The sequence below is a fragment of the Octodon degus genome, unplaced genomic scaffold (assembly GCF_000260255.1).
Source record: "Octodon degus isolate 3935 unplaced genomic scaffold, OctDeg1.0 scaffold00190, whole genome shotgun sequence".
Taxonomy (NCBI): Eukaryota; Metazoa; Chordata; class Mammalia; order Rodentia; family Octodontidae; genus Octodon; species Octodon degus.
The window spans coordinates 2,734,981-2,760,552 of NW_004524766.1; the positions used below are offsets into that span (position 1 = coordinate 2,734,981).

A 25,572-nucleotide genomic window follows, 5' to 3' on the forward strand; every position below is an offset into this window, starting at 1 on the left:
AAATAAATAAAATAAAATAAAATAAAATAAACAAATTATAAGAAACAACCCCAAGGGCGGGTGAGATAGTTCAGGGTAGCACAGGGAGTGTTTGATCCCTGAGGCCACATTCCGTGCTGGCTCTGCTCCCAGGTGCGCTGAGCCAGCCAGCAAGACCAGGTGTGGTGGTGCACGCCTGTGATCCCAGTGCTGGGGAGGCTGAAAACCGGAGGAGCTCTGTGAGTCCAAGCTGCATAGTGAGACCCTGTGCCAAATACATTAAAAAAAAAAAAAATCCAAAAATCCCAACAGCAAAAAAATCCACTGAACTCTCACAAAATAATTAAAATATCAAGCAGATTTCAAGAAAAAATTGGTAGTAACTTCATATGGACAACTTACATGAATAGAATCCAAGCTGGGTGTAGTCGTGCACCTACCTAGCCAGGAGACTGAAGCAGGAGGACCATAAATTCAAGGCTCCCTGGGTGTTTTAGTGAGATGCTGTTTCAAAATAACTCCTTAAAAAGGCCAGAGATGCAACTGGCGCTTGCTTACACATGTGAAGCCTTGGGTTCAATCCCCGTAACCACACCCATGAATTTCAGCAATCCCTTTCCCTTCTGGAACTACTGCGGATCTTAGCTAACGTACCTTTTCTACACTTCTTCCTCGGCATCACCTCTCTTGGAAATCTTCTCCAATCTACACATACAAAAGAAGAAATATAAAAACTTTCAGTTTCCCTTAGCAATCAGTAGAACCTGATATAACTACTTATAAAACTACCTTTTTATTTGATTGCTTTGTAAGTTTTCTATAGTTGATATACATTTCTTATATAACAGCATTTTTCTCAAAAGTTAAAATCATGTGACTACAAACACATCTGAAATATACAAAAACTTGTGATAATTATCCGAAAACCTCAAAATTAAAACTATCAGTGGCTCTGGAAAAATAAATTCCTCCCTCAAGAAATGATTTTTACCTGCATTAGTTAAAACTGATTCCTGTAATTTTTTACTCTAGTTTTTTGTAGGCAGCTGAGGGTGCCTGAGTGCCCAGGGCCTCACGCATGTCAGGCAAGCATTCCACGACTGAGCTAAGCAGGGTGATCACAACCTATGGTGAGCGTTTAAGACACCTTGCCATGAAGAGCCCTCCCCTTGCTGCAATTCTGCTTAGCCCCTCACTCTTGCCACTTCTTGGAAGTTCTCTTCCGCAAGTATTCTTAGTTGTCCTGGCATGGCTGCCCTCACGTCCTGAACTGGTAACTCTCACCTCTCATGGCCACCTTGACCTTCAGGAAGAGCCCCAAGTGGCCCATGCCAGCCAGATGCCCTGCGTGGGGTGGCTGAGGACTCTTGCTCATGTCTGGACAAGCCTGCCTGTTCTTTTAGATGGCACTTGGCAGCACACTCACTGTACTTTCTATAGTTGATTTTTAAAAATCTTATATGTATGCATGTATTATATACTTGGTACAGGGTCTCGCTACACAGCTCAGACTCTGACACAGTGATTCTCCAGTCTCAGCCTCCACAGCACTGGGATTACACGCATGTGCCACCATGCCCGATTTCAGTGGCTGGCTCAGCGTGCTTGGGGTTTTGGGGCCAGCATAGCATGTGGTACCAGGGATTGAACCCAGGTCCTTGTGCTTGCCAGGCAGGCATTTAGACTGCCAAATTATATCCTGAGCCCCTCAGTATGTTTTTTAACTTTATGAAGGTATGAAAGAGGACTTCCAGATCTGTGTTGGAAAGTGGCAGGGATAATGAGACGGGGGGTGTTTGAAACAAGGGGAGTATTCTGAAGGGGATTAATGGCAATATTCCTTTCACTGTAATCAGTTACTTATGTAAACATTTTCCATATATTTTGATCATATCCTACACATTTCCAGCCCCTACACTTAAGCATACAGAAAGAAAATTGAATCAATATAACACAGACTTTAGGGCTGGGGAGATAGCTCAGGAGAATAAGCTCTTGCCTGACAAGTGCAAGGTCCTGAGTTCAATCCCCGGTACCACAAAAAAACAAAAACACCCCACAGGCTTTAACAGAGAAATTCTAGTACATTTGCAAATAGTCATTTTAGTTGAACAAATAAGTTTTGCTTTGAATAGTTAGCTTGATAAGTTATTACAGAAAATCATAAATATATAAACAGACTCAATTGGTCGGTGACTATTAATGACCAAGAGGAGAATGTGAGGGACCTAGGAGTGTTCCATGGGTCCTGTGGTATCTGCGCCCACCAGTGAAGACAGCCCTGTAAGCTGTGGAAGCGGGGATGCTGCTCGTGTCCCAACGTGTTTCCAGGGGGCAGGGTCCCGGACGCCCAAGGAGAGAAGCACACAGGCGATGGGAATCTGAATCAGAAGACCCGGGGACTGGCAGTCCTGGCAGGGGCCCTCAGCACTGGGGGGCTGCTTTTGATCTGCCCAGTGACAGATCCCCTCCACAGGACCTTCCGCCCCCTCCAGGCCTATGGTGAAAAGTCTGAATGCTAAGAACAGAGCTTGAAAGCTAGTGTATGTCTGCTTGAAAGAAAAGGAATCTGCAGGCTTCACTCAAAGTAAGCTTCCAACTAGACCGCAGCTTTCTCTTCAAAAGCTTCAAGATCGCTTAGCAAAGAGGAAAACTGCTCTTTGCTGTTAAGATTCAGACTATGATTGTAGCTAATGAAATTACAAAGCCAGAAGCTACAGCAAGTCCTATTTTTGTAAAAACAGTACAGCGGTCCCACATGGCAGAGGGTATGTTTCACACACCCCACGACAGGTGACATCAGCGAAGTAGTGACGTTACATTTATTTTAGCATTTATATATGTTTTACAGCTTTATAAACCCTCCCCACACTCTTATAAAGCTTTCCCATACTTTTAAATTTTTATTTATTTGAGAGAGAGAGAGAGAGAGAGAGAGAGAGAGAGAGAGAGAGAGAGAGAGACCAGCTCAGCCCACCAGGGGGCAGGGCTGGCTGGCATGTGGTGCTGGGGGATTGAACCGTGGTCCCTGATGCTTTTGCTAAGCTTGTTCTAAGTAGGTGCTTTAGACCACTGAGCCATCTCTCCAGCCCTCCCATACTTTTAAAAACACTTCTAATATTCTTAACCATTTTCTATACTCCTAAAGCTATGTAATTTTAACAACATATGTGTATTGTACGGTACTGCAAAATCCCGCGATGTAGTGAAAAATCCATGATAAATAATTTAGATGAATATTTTTCAAAAACCCGTGAAATAGCCCGCAAAAGTTGAACCACAAAACAGTGAGGGACTACTATACTTTAAAATCCTCTACCAACATGTTCTTTTTTGTTTTCATTATAAAAATCTCAAGATTTATATTTATTTGTTAATTACAAGAAAAGTATCAGATTTTTTTTCCTATGGTAAGAATAAAAGCTTATCCTAAAAAAACATGGGACAAGGAGACAATCTTTCAGAAGTATTTAACACTACCTGTTTTGTCATACCTGGTATCCACTCTTCTTTGTATACTTGTATGTATTTTTTACTATACCTTTCAATATCTGGGGGAAAAACAACAAAAAGAATTCATTAGAAACATGAAGAATACACTAGACAAGCTACTCTTCAAAATAATTGCGAACAGCACATAACAGCTGTCATTTCACACGCAGGACATTCCTATGCTTGTACCTAACATGGTCCTGACTACCTCCTGACAAGCTCAATGAGAATAACACGTGGTGACAGGCTGGGTACGATGGGCCGTGGAGGGCCAGGGGACAAGCTTATTTGCCACGATTCTTCCAATCTGACAATCTGCCTTACAGGTGAGACTACCAACAAGCCTGATGGCGAAGCTACCTGCACGGGAGAGCGGGAGATAGACGCAGCACTTTTTTATGCATATGACGGTGACCACCAGCTCCCCAAGCCTGCCCTGCCAGGGGTGCGCTAAGACACTGTCTGTGCACCTCCGGCCCTAGATTCACACGTAGTCATTCTGCTAGGCTTCTCCACCAACCAACTTTGCACCCCACTGGGCAAGGCTGGATCTAGGGTTCGGTTTGAAGGAGCACGTGGCAAGCCTTCCCAACCAACCACCAAGAACCGCAGAGCCTGCATCTGCCAGTGGAGCCACACCTGTGCCTCGGCTGCTGCTCAGCACACCCTGCAGCAGGGACCCTGGGGAGACCCCGCCTGCCCCACGGAGCAGGCGTTGCCCAGCAGCCCTGTCACACACAGCCTGCAACCATGGCTCATGGTGAAGAGCGGTTTGGAAACTGAGCAGCAGCAAGAGAAGGGAACAAAATACCTAATCAAAAACTGAGGGGAGGGGCTGGGGAGATGGCTCAGTAGAATAAGTGCTTCCCTGGCAAGTGCAGGGCCTGAGTTCAATCCCTGGTTCCACAAAAACAAAAACAAAACAAAAAAAACCACACAACTGAGGGGAGTTTTCTGTCAGAAAAATGCTTCCAAATAAAACAACTATGCCTGCTTAGGCAGAGCGCAGTGGCCGGTTCGATCCCCAGCATACTGTGCCAGCCCTGCCCCCAGGGCAAGGAGACAGCAATTGAGACCAGGCGTAGTGGCGCATGCCTGTAATCCCAGGCTTGGGAGGCTGAAATCAAGAGCATCACTATGAGTCCGAGCTGTGCAGTGAGACCCTGTAGAACTTGTACTAAATATAATTTTAAAAAATAAAAATAAATAACACAACTATGTGTTAGAAAAAAAATAAAAGACCAGAGACCGATAGACCAAGTTTTCTGGGTACTCATCAGGCTTTAGGTGAAACGTGTATGCTGGCCCTCAAATTTCTTATTTTTAAGAAAATATAATGCCAACCTAAATGCATTCAAATTATTCTTTAGAATTTTCTCCAAAACAGATTCTATATTTGAAAATTTCTAACTTTCAGCATACCAGGAAAATCTGTTTACCATTTATCATCTGGGTCCAATGGACCATTTAGAAAATATTTTTCAGTATTTTAATTTATGGATAAAACCAACTCTAAGAAATCATCAAGGGTTGGGAAGATAGTTCAGTAGAATAAGCGCTTGCCTGGCAAGCGCACAATTCCCAGTACCGCAAAAAAGAAAAGTCAGTCAAAAAGGGGAAAGACTTTTCTCCAAACGCACATGACAAGATGGCCAACATTAATGTCACTAGGGAAATTCAAGTCAATACCCCAAAGACACTACTTTATACCCACCGGGACAGCCAGAATGAAAGACAGTAAGAAGTGTTCACATCTGTGACGAAATTAATTATTGATGGGGATGTAAAATGGTACAGCCACTTTTAAAAAGTTTGGTTATTTCCTCACAGTGTCAAATATTGCACAGAGTTAACATATGATCCTCAATATAAGCCCAATAGAAATAAAAACACACAACTGCACAAAACATGTGCAACATTATAAGCAACATCATTATGTCACTCCGATCGCCCCAAAAAGTTTCAACCAAACTGACGCAAGGTTTCATGAAGTGATGGGCAGATAGCCAAAAGGTGTTATGTCCATACCATGGACTAGTATGTAGTCATAAAAGGTATGAATAAGTGACACAGTCTATGGTTGGTGAACGGGGGAAACATTACGCTAAATGAAAGCCAGTCCCCCAAAGTACACTAACTGTAATTTCATGACAGTTAAATTTATAAAAGGGTCCTATATACTAATGCAAAGATAAAATGAACTTTCTTTTAAGTAAATTTTTTTTCATTGGAAGACCTCTATGAAAGAATAAAAATTATGCATGTCATCTTTATGAACTCACTGAAAAGAAATCAAAAATTTAAAACTATTTTTCATGATCCTTGATGATGCACCAAAAATGAAAGAAATTCCATTTGAACTGGACAGACTTTGTGGCTGCCTCATTCTATGAAGCTTCTGAAGTTCTGAACCATTATCACTACTTTAGGAAAGAGAAAGAAATATGAAGATTCCAAAAAATTTTTTCTGTCTCTAAAAGACAAAATTGGCTAAGAATAATAAAAATAAGAAAATAAATAAATAAAATAATAACAATATTTTTTATTGATTTGGAAAATTTTATACAAATTTATCCTTAAAGAAATAAAAGCAAGCGGCCCCATGACACTGCGTATTTTTATTCTATTGCATAGTGACTGAGGCACCTTTCTGGGGTAGGGACAAGCCAACTACCCCCACAGACCAACAGCACCATGTTCTTAATGACGCTGCCTAAAAGACGCGCATGAATGCTTCAATGATTTGACACACTTTTAAGTTGCACATGCACTTTAATAATCACATTCAGTCAAATAAATCAGTCCAATAATCTAGGGAAAAGACTAATTTTTAAAAACCAAAGAATAGCTTGACCTATTATTTTTTCTAATAAGTATTTATCAGTTTATTTGATAAATCTATAACATTTTTTATCTATAAAAATCTTTTAATCTATAAAATCTATAAAATTTTTAAATCTATAAAAGCAGAGCTTTAATTTCATTTTTAAACCTAGACAAAAGGATGCAGCATCATGAAAGTAAAATAATTCAGTATTTTTGAAGAAATTCTCTCATCAAATTGCTATGTAACTTCAAGCAGAGAGACTTTGAAAAAGGAGCCTGTCCAACATGATTCTTACAACATACATCAGATCATTTTATAAAAGTCCTTTTTTGATCCTTAGCCAACTTTGTCCTTTAGAGACAGGAAAAGCGGAACGCACTTTTCAAACTAATGGAGTAAGATGATACTGTATGAATTTCTCATGTTTTAATGACGCTCTTTGAGAATGCAGAGATAATACTGATCTCTCTAATTTCAACAATGAAGGCCAGAAATTGAAAATCAATGCAGCCCTACTGTGCTGCTCTGTAGCTACTTCTGTGGTTCATTTTCTCTAAAACCACTTCCCACTCGAGTCTGAAACTGCGGCCCCTCCTCTCGCTGTAATTCTCCTCAGCCTCAGTATCAGCAGCAAATACATAGTTCTTATTTTCTACTACCAGGTATATAAATAAGACACACCAATGTTTTTATATTTTTGCACTTAAATATTAATTATACACACACACATACACTTACATAATCTTGGCATCAAACAAATAAGCAAAGAACTGGAAACAACATTCAATTTAATAAGGAATTAGTAACAAATAGTATTATATGCACCCAATGAAATAATGGTTATTGAAACTTGTTATTTTCCAAAAATAATAAGGATATGTGTAAAGACTAATGTGTTAAGTAAAGAAGATGTAAAATGAGTCCAATTTTATTAAAAGAAATACTTTTTTTTTTTACATTTATTGTGTGTGTGTGTGTGGCCAGCTCAGCCCACCAGGGGGCGGGGCTGGCTGGCATGTGGTGCTGGGGGATTGAACTGCAGTCCCTGTGCTTTGCTAAGCTTGTTCTAAGTAGGTGCTTTAGACCACTGAGCCATCTCTCCAGCCCCTAAAAGAAACACTTAAAAAATTTAGAACACACAATAAAATATTAATAGTTGTTCTCTAGATATCTACATGGATAATTTTTACCTAAAAATTGTTTGTTTTCATAATTTCCACTGAACATGTACAACTTCTACTGTAAAATGTATTTGCACACGTGTGTGTGGAGTATATTTTTAAACTTAAAATACCAAAAACTTTTTCTTCTATTAAGTCAACCATACATTTTTTTCAAGGTGATTTATAGATTCCGACCAAATCAAATCAGCAACATCAAATGGCCACGTAGTTGGTACTCAGTGTGTCATCTACATACACCGAACCATTTCACCAAACGGCCCCAGACCCACCTGGCTTTTCTTCAACTTTTTCAATAAAATAAGGTTTTCTTTTCATTGTTTCTCGTAATTCCTGTTTCAAGGCCAGCATGTAATCTTCGCTTTCTCCTGTTTTCAGTGGCACTGGCTTATAATCTGTATCCTACTTAAAAGACATAGTTTTAAAGATAAATTTAACATTTTAATATCTTTCTCTATATTCTAGAAAATGTCAATTTCATCAGAAAATTGTTGTATGGGCGCTAAGCTTCACAATGACCTGAACAGAATGCCTCTGAAATCCAACCTGCAAGCCCATTTCCTCATCTCTCTCATTCTAGAGGTAGGAAAGATGAACAATTTGCTATGGATACGGAAGACCTGCACTGGTAACCATTTTGCTACACTCTCTGTTGACCAATGTGATTCACATTTCATAAATCAGGGAACCCGAACGACAGTGGCCACTTTAGAGTGCGTTACCTTCACCAGGTTGGTGGGAGCGGTAGCACAAGAATAAAGTGACAGCACCCTACCCTTTAGCAAGTGACCGTGATAGCCAGGCTTGTCGTCCTCATTTGAAGTGATTCCAATACTTCCTTACAAAGCCAAGATAAAATAGTGAAGACACTGCGAGGAGAAGTTTGTCAGCCGTATAATGAGTAAATGACAAAACAGAAGTGTGCAGCTACACTAAAAAAAGAAAAAGCTCCACACTTACAAGTGTACGTCAGGGTCTGGGACTGTACACAAATACTCATTAAAAAGTGGTCCCCTGAGCACATGCTAAGGGTCTCTGGTTTCCGATGTGAGGACACATTTCCAAGGACAACACACCGTGGTTGCTCACTCTACAACAGAGGCCCGCCGGGCTAGCCAACAGGAGGCTCCACGAGGAAGTGGCCAGAGTGCTGCTCGCGTGGAGCTCAGAGGCACTCCGCAAGCAAGCACACCGCGGCCGAGCTCGGCACAGCTGCAGGCTGCTTCGTGAAAACCAAGGAAGGACAGCGGCGGGGTGTGGGCGCAGGCCTTGGAGGATGCGGCCCCACCTGGGGTGAGTGAGTGCGGCCATCCGGAGCCGCAGTCTGCACACGAGCAGGAAAGGCTGAGAAGTGGAGGGCCAGAGATGGGGAGTAGGAGAGCGCGGGTGTGTGTGTGTGTGTGTGTGTGTGTGTGTGTGACGTGACATCGCCAGTGCTCACAAGTCATCTCGCCCCACACAGAAAGAAATGACAGCACAGGGACTTGTACCCACACCCGAGCACCATGTGTATAAGCATCAAAAAGCAAAATACCAAGAGTGAAAAACAGAGCCTCGCTAATGAACAGCTGCGGCACACCAGTTCAGGCCCTCTCTACCAAGCAGTCCTCAGCAGGGCTCAGGAGAGGGGATCTTGGCTCTTTTTTGTTTATATCACAGCACAGGCACACCTGGAAAGGCAAGCTTACCTTTCAAACTAAATGTAAAGCAAAAACAGGAGACACGCCCGTTAGGTCTGCGCCACATCTGCCAAATTTATTTATTTATTTATTTTTTTTTTTTGGCGGAACCGGGGATTGAACTCAGACCCTTGTGCTTGCCAGGGAAGCACTTATTCCACTGAGCCATCTCCCCGGCCCCAACATCTGCCAAATTTAAAAGCAGTATCAAATGTGGCAGGCATATTCACATTCTGAGACGCTAACAAAACTCAACATGATTGATACAATGGAAAAACTGCTAAATTTTTTTTTTTTTTTTTTTTTTTTGTGGGAAAAATGGTCAGGTAACATGCTAAGGAACAAGCCACAGTTCACACACAGAGGGTGCAAAGAAAATCGCTAGATACCAGGGTGGCAGCGGTCCCTGTGCTTGGCTAAGCTTGTTCTGAGTAGGTGCTTTAGACCACTGAGCCATTTTACCAGCCTGGTTTCCTGTATTTTAAAAATTAGAAAACATTCAAAGAACTCTGGGATTATTTACATCAAGGGTAAATGAGAGAATCTCTCTTATGGTTTTATACTTAGGCAAACTACAACAGCAATATACATTCAAAGCTTAAGCAGAATTTTAATCTGTAGCACAAACACACACTCTGAGAATCTGGCTGCCAACGTACTTACAGGAAACAGTGGGGGTGGCTTCAACACGCCATCAGGTAACTTTTCACCTTTGCTGAACCCAACGGCCTCAATGTTAAAGGTATAGGCAGCACGTCCTCTTCCTTTATTCCCAGCCATTAAACTAGTTACACCACAAGAGCCGGCAACTGCTGAAAGACACGACAGAAGGTTAAGCTTTACTGGCTCTGAAAAAGGAAGCCAATGTTTTGAAGCAAAATATAAACTACCTCTTACAAGCATGGCCAATTTAAAATACACTTGGAAAGCAAAACATTCAAAGAAACAAACGTGATGACTGACAGCTGAACCCCTCAAACCCCGCAGTACCTTGCAGCTGGGGACATACCACGTGATTTCTCTTACGTGAGAAATCCAAATGAAGACTGAAATAAAAGATACCGGGCAACAGAGAGATGGATCTTTTGCAAATGGAAAGAGGACCAAAAGATGAGGGAAGTGGAATGAAACAAAAATTAAGATATCTTTTTTTTTTTTTGATACTGGGAATCGAACTTGGGACCTTGTACTTGCCAGGCTATCTCCCTAGCTAAAATTAAGGCATCTTATGTGCCATATGCCAACTTCCCATGATGAATCATTATGGACTGCAAAAATGTACTAAGAGAACAATAATTTTAAAGACCACAGTTACTCTTCGATTTGGGGGACCGTAGGGATACCACATATTTAAGTTTCACACTCGACTTCTGAGCCCTCCTCAACGCAACTGCACAAGAGCGAGGCTGAGCCTGCCATGCACTGACAGGGACCCCTCTCTAGGCTCTGTAATGGAACTGCAGGCAGCTGAGGTGACAGCTGAAATGCACACATCGCATGCCTCTTCCTACTATTAAAGCTAAGCATCATTTACCCCGGGCATGGGTCCAGTGGTTCTACCGAGCCCCGGACACTGAAGGCGAGGAAGGAGCAGCTCTGGCTTCTACCTGCTCGGCCCGCTCTCATTTCTCTCCCACCCCTTGCCTAGTTCTGAAGCACATGAACCCTGGTGCTTCACACAGCTCCTATGTCCTTCACCGGGGTGTCCAGCTGGGGCAAAAAGGCCATGATGGCCCAGGCAGTTCCAGACAATAGCGATAAAGTGACTCTTCCCAGGACCAATGAGGGTCTACTTTGTGTTTTTCCACTTCCTACAAGTGGACTACACTGGTCCGAAAGCCTAAAGAATGTTAACTTACCACTGGGCTATCAGCCGAAGCAAGCGCTTGGTCCCAACGCTGGCTGCCATTAGAATCACTGGCAGCTGCACAGCAGGGCTTCTCAGAGCGCTGCTGGCAGCTGCACTGAAGGACCTGATTGTACAGGTGTATTTTAACTCAGCTATTGCTCAGTGGCCACGACTTCCACCAGAATAGTTCTCCCCTGTACTCAGCGCTTCTTCCCGTGGAATCACCTGGGGATGTACTCCTCAAAGTACATCCATCTCTGAAGTCTGAAATTAGACATACTTTGCTCAGGTGAGCTCAAGCAATCTGTCCTGAAGGTGAAAGGATGCTAACTGCTGCAGGCCTACGCAGCACTCAGGATGTGCTACCCACTTGTCGGGCGAGGGCCCCCATTACCAGGGCATCTCACCTGAGAGGGCTGCTGACTGGCAACTGTAACATCCTCACACACTAAGGCTCCACTTACACAGAAGCCAAATCCCATATTCAGTGCCTTTCTGTGATGACACATTATTGTTTCCTCTTTCCTGCAGATTATTCAAGCTGGATGACATTTGATTTGAAATAATGGCTGTGATGCTGGGAACAGTTCCAGACACAATTGCACATTGTACATTCTGGCAACTCCTGCTTACGTGCCTCTACACTCCAGTTTGCCCTCACAATTGCTTGAGCATTAAAGGATAACTCTGTATCTCTGCTGCTGTCACTGTGAAGTGCCACTCTATGGCTTTTTATGTACATTCACTTTTATCACACTACTTACATATATGCAGCCAGCGAAAGCGGTGTCATAAACTCACATGTGTCCACCTTGCAGCTTCAGTACTTATCAATCCAGGACTAATTTTACATACACTCTCCCTCTCGCAGGACGCAAACTATCCCACACCCGTTACATATCTTCCCGAAGGTTAGAGACTTTCAAAAAGTCACAACGTCACATCTAAGTTTTACAATAACTCATTATCATCCTATGCACAATCATAATTCAAACTTCACATAAATGTTTCTATGGCTTGTTGAAGATACAAAAAAAGTCAACACATTACATTAAATTGACATTTTAAAAGTTTCTTGTACAGTGTAATAATTCCCTTCCTTTTCTCCTTGCTGCTTATTTGTGAAGACCCTAGGCCACTGTCCTGTGCAATGCTTCTCAAAGTTGAAGAAGCTACATGCAAATGACTCAGAAGCCTTGTTAAAAGCAGGTTCGGATCCAGCGGGCCTTGCTTGGGTGGGCCTGGGAACCTGCATTCGACCAAGCTCTTCCTAGAGACATCGACACTGGTTCGCAGGCTATACTTGAGTAGCAACACTTTCCCACATTCCACACACTGGAGCTGTGCTTTAACATATTTCTCTGTTCACTGCATTTCCAAGAAACATGTGGGCTACAGGCTCTTTCTGATTTAGGTTTGATTTTTTTTTTTTGGGGGGGGGCATGTATACTTAAGAGAGATACATGCTTATTTCCAGTGCATCACATCAGGAAGCTCATGACGTCTCTCTCAAGGTGGTCGGGCTGGCCAGTGACCAGGCCAACTGGTGTTTTAGTACACAGGATGTGATCAAAATATACAATAAATGTTTATGTCTTTAAAAAGGGTAACAGTAAGCAGCACGTTGCCTTCAGTCCTCTTCAAAATCCACCCCCTTGGGCCAATGAGATAGCTCAGTGGACTAAGAGCCTTCAGGGACCGGGGTTCAATCCCTGCACCACATGCCACACCAACCCTGCCCCTGGGCACGCTGAGCCGGCCACCGAGACCAGGCACGGTGGCACACACCTGTAATCTCCGTGCTGGGGAGGCTGAACACAGGAGAGCACTACAAGTCCAAGCTGCATAGTGAGAACCTATATCAAATACATTAAAAAAAAAAAAAAAATCCACCCTCACTGAGTGCACCTATCCATCACACCAAGCAGTCCTGGACGTGAGACAAGAAGTACAGAGAAAGGCTCGTGCTGCCACGTGCCACCCAGCAGAAAGGCAGGCTCACGAAAGTGCAGCTGTTCCTCACGCACCTTTTTCACCAGATCTGGTGCTCTGGAACGTCTAGCTCTTCCCCAAATCCAAACTGACCACTAAATGGAAATGTTGTCAATCAATTCAGGACATCAGCTACAACTAAAGACATTCATAAACGTGGACTTATAGAACCGCTTCTGGAAAGTGGCAAGGACAACGGTTAAGTGTTTGAGGTGAGGGGAGTGTTTTGAGGGAATTAATGGCATTAATAATGATTACGGTCTTTTACTGTAGTGAATGTTTTGTAAATTTAAGCATTCACCATGATTCTGATCACACTCATAAGTGCCCACTGGTTTTCTCCTAATGACTCTAGCAGCCCCGGCTCACTGCTGCTAACGCAGCCCCTGGTCTACTACTGCATATAGGTTGCGAAATAATATACACCTTTTATCATTCTTTTTGTTTTACTGATAACTGATTATAACAGATTAATTTTCTTCCCATACTGCTTAGTTACCTTGAAACAAAGTTCACGTGATAAACTTTTTTTGGTCTTTTTGAGATAGGGTCTCACTGTTCAATTCAGGCTGGTCTTAAACTCACTATGCAGAACAGGTTGTCCTCAAACTCACAATGATCCTCATGCCTCAGCCTTCCAAGTGCCAGGATTATAGGTGTGCACCACGATGCCCTGCTTGGGAAACTCACTTTAATAACTAAGATTATTCCATCTGCCCACATTAAAAGAGAAGTATCCAAATGGCCTTGTTTCAACTGCTGAGTCACTGAAGCAAATGCTGAGCCTATAGAAAGCAGGTTTTTCAAGGGTGAAACCCCTGAGCAAAAGGGCTCCGCCTTCTCTCTAGAAACAGGTGCAGGCACCAGCAGGCACGGGCAAAACCCTGGGCTGCAGTACAACCCCGGATTTTCCATTAATTGGGAATAACTGTAAAATTCACCAAATCTGCCTCATCACGGGGATTAAGATCTGATAACACAGGGTCCCAGGGGACCCTCATGTCCTCTACTCTTCCACACCAGAAGGAATCTTTAAACCATTACACCAGGAAATGCTCTGTGCACTGAGCTACATCCCCAGCCCATCTCCTAGTTCTAGAGACAAGGTCCTGCTGAATTGCTAAATGGCCCAGGCTGGGATTGAATTTATGTGTCTCATCCTCCCAAGGTGCTGGGATTAGCCTGGTTCAGTTTAGAAAACTGGCCCTAAAAAGAGAGGGTATTTATCAGCTAGCATTGTTCCATGGAATAGCTGATAAGAAATAGCAATCTCTGCCTAGACTAACTTTCCTGGTTATCGGGCCATATCTGAGTATGTAAATACACAACCACAGGCAGAAAAACCGCAGGGCGTCTTGAGACACTCCTGCTGGCCCCTGACCCTCCTCGTCTAATGGCTTAGCCTGAGTCAGTGCTCTGGTACTACAACAGGTGGTTAATTCACCGTCTTCCCTCCCAGGAGTGAGAGGCACCCCAGAAACTGCAGCAGGGAAGACATGGCTCCTCGGGGCTGCTGAAGCACCTTCTAGGAAACCCTGTGGATGAATTCACCCACCGCCTAGTCCTCCTGTCACTCTGCTGCCACACTTCCCAAATAAAGGGTTTCCACCGACTTTCTCTAGCTCATCATCCACATCTTCTCCAAAGAGCCTGTCAGTTTCCTGCTCAACCAGTAAGAAGCATTCCGGCCACTGCGGCAGAGGCCATCTTGCCTGGATGCGTCACTGAGAGCCATTCTCCTGGGAATGCCCCTTCTGCGCCTGCGTGCGACCTCTACCAAAATCCAGCTCAGCCCACCCCACCTGGCACTGATTAACTGCAAACTTTCATGGTAGCTCTCTTTAAAGGGCAGTTTCCATGTTGCTACTCCTCATCCTCTTGGTTCTGGAATTCAATCCCAGAACCCATCCAAACTCGCAGGGCTCTGCCATGGGAAGATGGCTGCAGCTCCCCTCCTGTCTGCCCTTCATGCCCAGCGCCAGCCACTGTGCCCACCTTGCTCTCAGAAGGATCCTCCTCTTCAGTGGATTTTTAAAAACTGAGGTGCTAAGCACTGCTGCACCCCAGAAGATTAACTCTGTAGGAAACAGCACTTTCCGAAGGCACTTCTGTTGTTCGCTGCTCTTAGCAGCGGAGACGTCATGGCTCTCGCGGTGGAGCAGAGTTTACAGCAGCGAGTGCTCCACAGTGAACCGTACGCATTCCTTTTCGTGGGCCACATATATATTTTTTGTTTTTGAGTCAGTGTCTCTCTACCTAGTTCAGGCTGTTCTTGAAATATGTAGCGAGGCTGGCCATAAACTTGTGGTAACCCTCCTGCCTCAGCAGCCCAAGTGAAAGGATACAGTATGTACAATTTCACTAGCAAATCTATCCACAGAAGTAAAATTTAGGGGCCAACCAAATAGCTCAGTGGACTAAAGCGCCTGCTTAGGCAGTGGCGGCAGCCAGGGTTTGAAGCCAGGACAGCCGTGCTGGCCCCGCCCCCAGGGCATGCTGAGACAGCAATTGAGACTGGCTGTGGTGGCGCAGGCCTATAATCCCAGCTCTTGGGAGGCTGTAAACAGGTGGATCACTATGATTCTGCTCTAGTAGTGAAACCCTGAACACCCTGTAGACCCTGTCCTAAAATACAAAAAAAAAAAAAAAGGTAAAAGCCAGTTAATCTACTTTCAAAGTTTTTAAAAATAATTTTCCTTAAGTACAAAGTCAAAAAATCAAAAGTCAAAAACACTGACCCACAGGTTTCAGCCCAGAACAGTAAAGCCAGAATCACGAGGCAGGATGTGGGCCTCTCAACTTCTCAAAGACCCCAGAAAATTGAGCATGTTTAAACTAAGAACCAGGATGTTACCGCACCATTGTACAGACGAGGAAAATTAGGATTTGAGAGTTTAGCCGATAATCTAAGGACACAATTAAATCCCATCAAAGGCAGGAAGAGCTTAGGGTCTGGGGAACCTCCCCATTACCTCTTCCTCTGGACTCTGCTGCCTAGGGCACAGGTTGGTAGGGGAAGGAAGACCTTGGGAATCCCAAAAACGGCTTTAATCCGGGAAATCAATTCCTCACTGCACGGTACACTACATTTTAAAAGGTGAAATCGGCAGCACTGCCCTTCCATGTCAGGAAAACTCCTATGTGGACTCGGAGAGACTGGAAAACCAGTACAACTCAAGCATCTAAGAGCAGAAATACAAGACCAAACACAAAAACAACCTTGCGCCGAGATGGAACTAATTTCTGAAATTCCTCCCAGCCCTGAAATGTAGTGCGATTCCACAGGCATTTACCTGTCCTGCTCCATCTCTTGCACAGCCCCCGCACTACCAGCCTGACAAGGAACTGCAGGAACTAAAGTCCACCGGCGCAGACCTCCAGGAGGTGCGGAGGAATGCCAGGCCAGTTTTTCTATGAGTGACCTTTACACTGTCCTGTCAAGAGGCTGACAGTCATTTCCGCCCTGGCTCTGTCTCTGAGCCCCTCATTCAAGCAAGGGTAGAGCAGCTTTGAGCTCTCTGTTCTCCTTCCTCCAGCTCTCTGACCGCCAGAGCAGATTCTTCCCTGGATCCCCTCCCCAGTCATCCTAGAATACGCTGCAGGTGCCTTTTCCTCATCAACAGGGCTCTGCAGTCCTGCTTCGCACCTCTTACTCCAGGCACCCCACTTGCTACCCGAGCTCCTCCCCGAATCTCATTCCTGCCTTGTTGACCGGAAAAAGCCCTGGCATCTCGTAAGATGCCACGGAAGGACTTCTCCATGCCCCTTCCTCCACCTACCCCTCCCTTCTCTGTGCTTTTTACAGTCTTTCTACTGTCATGCTGTAACTGCCAGTTCCTGTCTGTGTCCAGGAGTCTTGGACCATCTTTATCAAGCGCTTTCCATGTCCCCGCCCTTCCAGGGCCTGGGAAGATGGCAGAGGCATGCACACAGAACCGCTGTCGTCCAGGAGCTCGTGGGCCAGGATGGGAAATGGGCCAAACACATTTTGTGGCATCAGGGAACGGCGGGAGATGTGAAGAGGGGTAAAGCAGGAAACAGCAGGGCTACTGCGGAAAACAGCATTAAGGCCTGTCTCACTCAGCAATACTGGTGCAGAAATGTGACAAGAGAGAGGAGAGGGGCAGTGCCAGGCAGAGAGGCAGAAGAGCACACCCGGGGGAAGCTGACAGAGGGCAGAGGGGCTGGTAAGCGTGACGGCCCCTGGGAGACACAGTCATCTTAAGATGCCCTACCACTAAGCAGAGTTTGGCAAAAATCCACTATGAAAATTATTGCTGAGCTCACAGCTTGGAAAGATAGCACTCCATTTCACCTCCAGTGCTTCCCTTCTGCCTTGAGGGAAAATACCCAAACTAAAGAGAGCACCGCGTTTCTGCTGAGATGTCCTCATGTTGATCTGGTACAACGGGCAAAACGCCACTCCTCCAAAATTCCTCCCATCTAGACCCTTACACCACCTCATCTACCTCCTCTTGGATCACATCCATATGACCTTAACTACAGGTATTAATGTCCCTTAATGTTCTTTATTTTTGGTTGAGGCAGGATCTCGCTCAGTAGCTCAAACTGGCACCAAGCTCGTCTGTAGCCCAGGCTGGCCTCAAACTGGCTAGGATCCTCCTGCCTCAATCTCCTGAGCGCTGGGATTTCAGGATTTCAGCATCATGCCCGGTTTAAATTTCTTCAAATTCTTGAGACTCCAGAAAATCATTACTTGTTTTCTTTCACACGATTCTGTTCTTCACACATCACCTACCGCAGGAACTCGCGCTTAAGGGGAGCCCTCCAGTGAGTAACTGCACAATTCCTACCTAGAGTAGCAAAACCCACAGGCACCATCCCCCCAACCTTTAGGAGGGAAGAGGATGACCTTCCTTCCTCGCCAAGAAGGGTTATTACTAGTCACCACACTAAAGGTCTGCTCAATTATCTTTTATAATGTTGTCTCACGGGTCTCTATAATTTCTCCTGGCTAAGGAAGATCAGTCAAGTTCTTAAGGGAATTATTTAGGCTTCAGAGATGCCTAAACAGACGCACCAATTGCTAGGAAGAAGCAGAAGGGATGGGACTTGGCTGCTCTCGGTGGGGCGATTAATGGGGCGGCGCAGGCCACACCCAGTTAATATCTGCGGCTCCTTTCCTCTCGGGGAGCTAGCTAGCATCTTTCCCACTTACTTTTTTACTTCGCTCCCAGAGCAAAGAACTCCCCTAAAGGTAACGAGATGCTTTCATGTTTTTGAAAAGACTCTCTGGGATTCAGGTAAAGCGCCAGTCCTCAAAAACAGACTACCGGTGTGTTCCCGGCTGCAACCTGCGGCAAGGCAACGCCTGGAGCGACCGCAAAGCCCAGGGCTCCCGGAAAGTCTCCCACACAGCTAGCGCCTCGACGCCTTCTAACCCAGGGCTCCCAGGAGGGCAGACGACCTAAGATGCGGGAACGGCTTTACGAAGCCGACCGTCACGCTAAGAGTACTTGCACCCCTCTCTCCCATTCCTGTCCACACGCCCCTCAAGCTCGCCTCTCTACCCTCACCATCCCCTCCCAGGTCCTGAAACGCTTCCTGTTACCTGCTCACTAAGTCTCGAGACTTGGGCAAAAGCCGTGTAACTCAAGCGCCAACCAAGCAGCCAGGGGTGAGCGCAGCGCGGCTCAGGTAGCGAGCTGCAGCCGGGAGACACGCGCACAGCCCTGCACGCGGCCGGGCAGCGCGCTCGCCCCTCCCAACCGCTAGGCCCCGCCCCCTCCGCTAGGCCCCGCCCCCTGACCCGTTCTTTTTAGCCCTTGACAGACGCCGTAGTCCTCGGCTGACGCGCCGGGCCAGAGTTCTGCACTGGCTGGTACTGTGCATCGTTGCCAGTCACTTGGGGCGGGCCCAGCGCTTCCCACGCAGGCTTCGACCCCGACAGACGGACCCCTAGGTGGGGAAACTGCAGCCTCCTGGGTTTCCAATCTGCTGCAGTGACCGCCGCGCTAAAGCTCGCCGGCGCCATGACGCAGCCTCGGCACTCTGCGGCCCTGGCAGGAGCGAGCACGACGCATGCTCGGAGCTGCGCTGCCCGCGCGCTCCTCCCTGGCCCCGCCCTCTAAGCACCGCCCCTCGCTCTGCACCTCCCCCTAGGCTGCGGGCTCCGAGCGAGAGTCGCACCGCGCTGCAGCGGCCCGGGTCTGCACCGCCGGTGGGAGGCACGCGCACCGGCCGCACCCCTGTCCAGCATGTCTGCTCTCGAGTGGTACGCCCACAAGTCCCTGGGCGATGGCATCTTCTGGATCCAGGAACGATTCTACGAGTCGGGCAACCGCGCCAACATCTGGCTGGTCCGCGGGTCCGAACAGGACCTGGTGATCGATACGGGCCTGGGTCTGCGCAGCCTCCCCGAATACCTGTACTCCTCCGGCCTGTTGCAGGACCGCGGGGCCAAGGAGGACGCGCCGCGCCGGCCGCTGTTGGCAGTGGCCACCCACGTGCATTTCGACCACTCGGGAGGGCTCTACCAGTTCGATCAGGTGGCCGTGCACCACGCCGAGGCCGAAGCCCTGGCTCGGGGGGACAACTTTGAGACGGTGACCTGGCTGTCGGACAGTGAGGTGGTGCGGGCACCCAGCCCGGGCTGGAGGGCCAGACAGTTCCGCGTGCAGGCGGTGCAGCCTACCCTGGTCCTGCAGGACGGTAAGGGACCCCAGGGGGCGCGCTGTCGCCGGGGGAGGGGGCGGGGAGCGACGGTCCGGGTTGCGCGCTGCAGATTGTGTGCCTGCGGCGGGGTTCTTGTGGCGCATCACGGAAACAGCGCTCCTGCCTCACCCTGCCCCGAGCAAAAGCCCACTCTGGCCGGGCCGAAGCCACCGCCGCCGCCGCCATTTGTGCCGAGAGACAGCCCTGGAGCTGTGTAGCGGCTCTCTGGTGGGATGCAAAGCTGGCACCATCCCCAGGCAGTTTCGTGTGTGTGTGTGTGTGTGTGTGTGTGTGTGTGTGTGACGGTGGTGACACTACAGACACTAGGGGCCAATGATTCCCGGGTTTCCCAGCACCTGGATGGCATTTCAGGCGCTTTGCAGCGAGCAGACTTTAAAAGAAGCACGGCTCGCGAAGAGTGCAGGTCTCGCCCTGTGCTTTTAAGAGCTGCGACTTCCTTCCACGCTGCTGTGAGCGGTTCCCACCTGTAGGCTCTGGCAGCCCGGCACGAGGGGGTCCTAGTCCGCGCGCTCATCCACTCTTTCGGGTGGGCCTCTCTTCCTGCTGTCGCCCCACAGGAGGAAAAGGCTGAGAGTGAACATAGAAACCCATTCTATTTTCTGTTCTGATAGATATGTGCTTAAAAACAAATCTGAAGAAAAACGAAGGAGGGTATTTCCGGTGGAGGTGAGGACAGGATGAGGTTCAGGGGAAAAAAATGGAATGAAAGGAAATGGAGCTGGGCGCCAGCCCACATCTAACTGCAGGAGCTTATGTAATTGAGCTGATAACCCACAGCAGTGGTATCTGGTATATTTTCTTTTTCAAACATTTTTTTTATTTTATTTTGTACCCAGCACATTTGAAATAAGGCTACTGACCCCCGATTAAATGTGTTGTTTGGCGTCCACCTGTCAAGGTGAGTGATGAAGCTAGGACTCGGACGAAGCATACTGAACGCACAGAAATCCAGTGCAGAAATCATAGTATAATAATTCTGAATAGACTGTGAAAGCCCTGTCCTTTCTACTTTATTCATTTTAATTGCCAATTTTCTTTGTTAAAATAGCTATATAAGGGTAAAATAAAGTTTCTGGTGTACAGTGAAGCTCACTGTAGACCTGAATGAAATGGCAAATAAATATGTTGCAGAAATTAATTTACCTTATAGATGAGATCTTGATCATACATGGTGCTACAATATTGTGATTCTGTGCCTCTCCCCTCATCTAACAAGTTTCTTCATTAAATTTTTAAGCTTAAAGGTTAAAACTTTTGCAAAAAACTTCAGTTTTACATTAGCTGACAGTATGAAATTTTTGAACATACGTTTACATTATAATCAAAATATACTTTTGATTATATTTTTTGATAAAATTGATACTTGGGGCAATATTTTTCATGCAGATTTTTTTTTTTTTTTTTTTTTTTTGAACTGGGGATTGAACTCAGGCCCTTGTGCTTGCCAGGGAAGCACTTATTCCATTAAGCCATCTCCCGGCCCCTTTCATGCAGTTGATGAGGGTTCAAAGTAAATTAACTCTGGCACCAGGCCAAAAAATGTTTAATTACTATTTAAATTCAAAGTGGACAGTTGTTTTTGATTTATATGCTCTTGATTCTGTGCCAGCATTGGGAAGTCAGGGTAAAAAAGCCATAGAGATTATAGGTTTGTACAAGAACAGAGGACGTACAGGCCTGAATATCACACCTGAGGTCACAGAGCCTGGAAAGAAAGATGGTATAATCCTTGAGCTGTGGAGACCCTGCAGGCACCCGCCTGGCACTGTAAGCCTCTGAAGGTGGCAGAAGAAAGCTTCATATTTACCAAACACTTTAGAAGTGATAGTACTGTGTTATCACAGTGTTTTTCATTAGAACCCCAATATCTCACCTTCTAAAGTAGCATCCAATTTCCTGACTTCTCAGCAATATTAATTTCCTGTGTCGTCTGAATGCTGTGGCCTGCTACCTCGCTATTTACATAAACCAGATGCTGGGAAGGCGAGCTCAACCATGTTAAAAATTAACGTACGGTTGCATTTGCACATGCACAGCACATCCCTAGCGGCAGAAAGCCGTCATTGTTTTGGTGAGGACACAAGGTGGCTGGAGCCGCTTACAGCATTTTGTTTAGTGATTGGTGATCACTTGTCATGGAGAAGCATCCCTCTGCACTGTGTGTATCTATAACTTGGGAGTTGGTTTGTAAAGAAGTGACAACAAGGAATGAATAGCCTTTCTTCATTGTTTTTGATGAAAAACAGCTTGACTCATTAACAGTGAACTGGTGTCTTTCTATAAGAAGGTAGCATAGACCTTAAATATAGTGCATAAGGATGGCCGTGTGTCGTTTTCCGATTTTTCATAATATTTAAGTGTTCCAAGTTATGACGTTTTTTAACCCATTTTATGTTTGAACAGTTTTCCCCGAGTCACTAAACTATTAGCTTGAAGAAGTGGTTTCAGGTGGACTTAATTCATTTAGGTGATTAAAAATAAAAAATAGAGATGCCAGAAAAGTAGTTAGTTTGGTTCGTTGCCAAAGCCCCACTAATATGTTTTTTTACCCCACTAATACTATTAAGAGATCTTGGTTTAAGTATAAATCCCCATTGTCTGAGATGATCATTTTGGGTGCTGGACGGTACCTGTGATGACTTGAGTTAGCAGTTTTATACCATGCTAGTGAATTAAGATCCAAGACAGTTTATACCAGAGAACCCTTGAAACGCTCAGAAATTAGCAGCCACTGTTACCTCAGTGGTGTCAAGGGATTTTAAAATAAGTAGAATTGGCTGTAAGTATTTTAGGAAGCTGCTAAAGTGCTTCACTCTGCAAGTGAGGGCCTCTTCCCTATCCAGTAAATTTTTTCTTGGGGGAGAATAAAAATACAGTGGTCTCTTGATTGAAAGAGGCTGGAAACTCTTGAGCTCAGGGATTCTGAATGGAAAATGGGGGAAGAAGACAGAATATGTATATATTTCCTAAAAATTCAGACATTTGAGAGACTTTACTCCCCAAAGAAGAAAATTAGAAAGATCTTATCTGGGGAATGTGACCCCCGGAGGAAAGGCTGTTAAATACCCTTGTAGAGGAATTACTAAGCAGTCCCTGGCCTGATCGCTGTTGAGCACACTTCACTCGGGGCCATGTGTGTGCCTCAAGCAGCATTCTCATCCCCTACCCTTAAACAGGAAAGTAACAATTGTGAAAAGTCTGAAAAAAATCCTTTAACGTGATAAAATGTCAAAACAAGTAGCATAAAGTAGTGGTGGCACAGATTCAGCATGTATGCTGCATCGGGCTCTTTGTCTCATTGAAAGTTCTAACAGGCTTGCTGTCAATGGCATAATGCAGCCTAAGAGGGAGGGACCACCATCTGTATCATCAGGGACATAAGGCCAGTGTGTTGATCAGCTTTTCCACTGCTGCAGTGCTCAGCACTTAGAGGAGGAGAGGTGTATTTTGGCTGACAGTTTCAGGGAATTCAGTCCATGGTCAGCAGGCTCCAAGGCAACACCATCATGGTGGAAGGGTGTGGTTGAGCAAACATGAGCAGTTTATGACAGCTAGACTGCCCCAGAGCAGGGAACACTGCCCAAGAGAAAGGGACCACATATAGTACCCAAAGTCTTGTCTTTATAACCCACCTAGCCAAAGCAATTGCTGTTCTACCAGTGCCCAGGCCAACCTCCCAAGAGCATTCCAAGGTATCAAAGAGATGATAAAGCTGAGCAACATAATAATGTCCAAAGAACTCTTAGAGTTTAGAATATCAGAAATTACTTTGTGAAAGTATTGGAAGATAAAGTCAAACACTTACAAAAAGCAGATAACCAAAATGGAAAGTAGGAGAGAAAAAACTTAGAGGACCAATTTGAAAATTCTGTGTTGGAATGATAGGAGCAGAGATAAGGCAAATGAAGAATAAATAAAAGTAGGAGTAGGGGCTGGGGAGATGGCTTAGTAGAATAAGTGATTCCCTGGCAAGCACAAGGGTCTGAGTTCAATCCCCGGATCTGCAAAAAAAAAAAAAAAAGTAGGAGTAATCCAAGAGTATATCGCCAAGTTCAAGGACATAGGTTTCCAGATTGAGAGGGCTCATGGAAACCAGCGTGGTCCCAGCACTCAGAAGGCTCAGGCAGAACAATTGCCATATTTTTTTTTAACATTTATATTTTTGATTATCAATAATATTTTTGATTATTACCAAATTAAGAAAAATGAATATTTACACTGTAATCAAAATAAAGGCTAATAATAAAAACTTTTATGAGCTTTTTTCATTTTAAAGCTAACAAAAAATAAAAATGAGACAGAATTTCAAAACAATGATAGATTAATAATAGTTATTATATCATATATTGTTATCTCCAAAATATTTGCTCAGATTAGCAGATATAGGTATGTAAGATTAGTCAATATAAACATAAACTGTTTCTTTTAATGAACTAATAGAAATTAGTAGAATAATTATCTTAGCTATCGTGTGTGTGTGTGTGTTTAGTTCTTTCTTTTCTCCTTTCCCCCACCCCAATTATTCTTTCCTTTTGGACAGTTTCTTTCTTTCACAATATTTATTAAACCTTTTAGCTCTTATTTACTCTTTCAGGTTCTTACACTAGAAAGACAATACAGTGTTGACACTTGTAGGTCTTATTTTATTTTGCTTTTGTGCATGGTCTCAAGTTGCACTCATTTAGCTGTAAAACCCTTCAGTTTATCTTTCTTTATAGCTGAGTAATACTCCATTGTGTAAAAATACTGCATCTTTTTTATCCATTCCTCAGCTGATGAGCATTTGAGCTCCAAGATTTAGCTATGACAAATTGTGCTGCTAAGAGCATAGGTGCACATATATTGCTGTGGTATGATGTTTTCGAATATCCAGAAGGGGAATACTGGGTCAAATGGGACCTCTAGTACTACTTTTCTGAAAACTCTCCACACTGATATCTCCAGTGGTTGTATCAGACTATATTCCCATCAACAATGGAGGATTGCTTTTTGTATAGAGCCCTTCCAGCATTTGTTATTGTTTGATTTTTTTAAATGACAACCCTTCTTTCTGTAGTGAATGAAATCTCAGTGTTGCTTTAATTTGCATCTCTTGAATGACCAATGATGAACATTTTTTCATATATTTATTGCTATCCATGATTGACATGTTGAAGTCAGTGTGAACTATGTAGTATTTCCAAAAGATATCTGTGTGTGTTGGGGGTAGCGGCTACCTCAAAGTTCCCAGCAAAATGAATGAACAGATATCTAAATAAATGCACATTACTGTAAAAGTTCAGAGCACTGGTATCAAGATTGTATAAATTTTCAAAAATTTAAACAAAAAATATATTGTATTCAGATCTGAATGACTTTGGAGCTAAAAGAGATTTTGCCTTTGAATGACAGTGATTCCTGACCTCAAACTCTAGAGTGATTCAAGTTACCAGAAAATTATTTACAAAATATAGTTACTTAGGAAACCACCAGAATATTCCCCTTGAAAATCAGGGAGTAAAGTAAGCACAAGGAAGGCATTTAATGCAAAGTAAAGACCAAAGAAAGCATCACCGTGATATAGTAGATGACACTCCGACAACAATGGTCCCCCAAACACAGCTCCAGATTAGAGGGACTGAACTGTAATTCACTTGGGTGGGTGGAGGTAAAGATGAGAAATGGATGTACTGTTTATGAAACAGTGCTCAGGAGAATGAGGGTAGAGAAGGCTAAAAATCCATCTCAGTAGAAATCAAGTAACATAAATATTGAAAATCAGGATATGAGAATACTGTGGAACTGTCCTGCTTCAAGGTTGTATATGGTGAGATTTTTGGACTTATGTGCAAACATGAGAAGCATAGAATTCTTTATCCTATTTTTAAAATATAATCA

The 25,572-nt window shown here is 44.7% G+C and overlaps 2 protein-coding genes across 3 annotated transcripts in view; one reads left to right on the forward strand and one right to left on the reverse strand.

Moving 5' to 3' along the window:
* Positions 1–18,649, reverse strand: part of Polr3g (RNA polymerase III subunit G) — a 40,580-nt gene extending 21,931 nt beyond the window's left edge. The window contains exons 1-5 of one of the 2 annotated variants that reach the window (XM_023704177.1): positions 18,572–18,649; positions 9,822–9,970; positions 7,752–7,881; positions 3,474–3,530; positions 634–684 (exon numbers count right to left, since the gene is read on the reverse strand). In XM_023704177.1, coding sequence (XP_023559945.1) covers positions 634–684; positions 3,474–3,530; positions 7,752–7,881; positions 9,822–9,938 — 355 coding nt within the window. In that variant the 5' untranslated portion in view covers positions 9,939–9,970; positions 18,572–18,649. The remainder of the gene's footprint in view (positions 1–633; positions 685–3,473; positions 3,531–7,751; positions 7,882–9,821; positions 9,971–18,571) is intronic. The other variant, XM_004644054.2, reaches the window with a different exon arrangement.
* Positions 18,650–18,811: 162 nt separating this feature from the next.
* Mblac2 (metallo-beta-lactamase domain containing 2) overlaps positions 18,812–25,572 on the forward strand; it is a 17,784-nt gene continuing 11,023 nt past the window's right edge. The window contains exon 1 of the mRNA XM_004644055.2: positions 18,812–19,671. Coding sequence (XP_004644112.1) covers positions 19,218–19,671 — 454 coding nt within the window. The 5' untranslated portion in view covers positions 18,812–19,217. The remainder of the gene's footprint in view (positions 19,672–25,572) is intronic.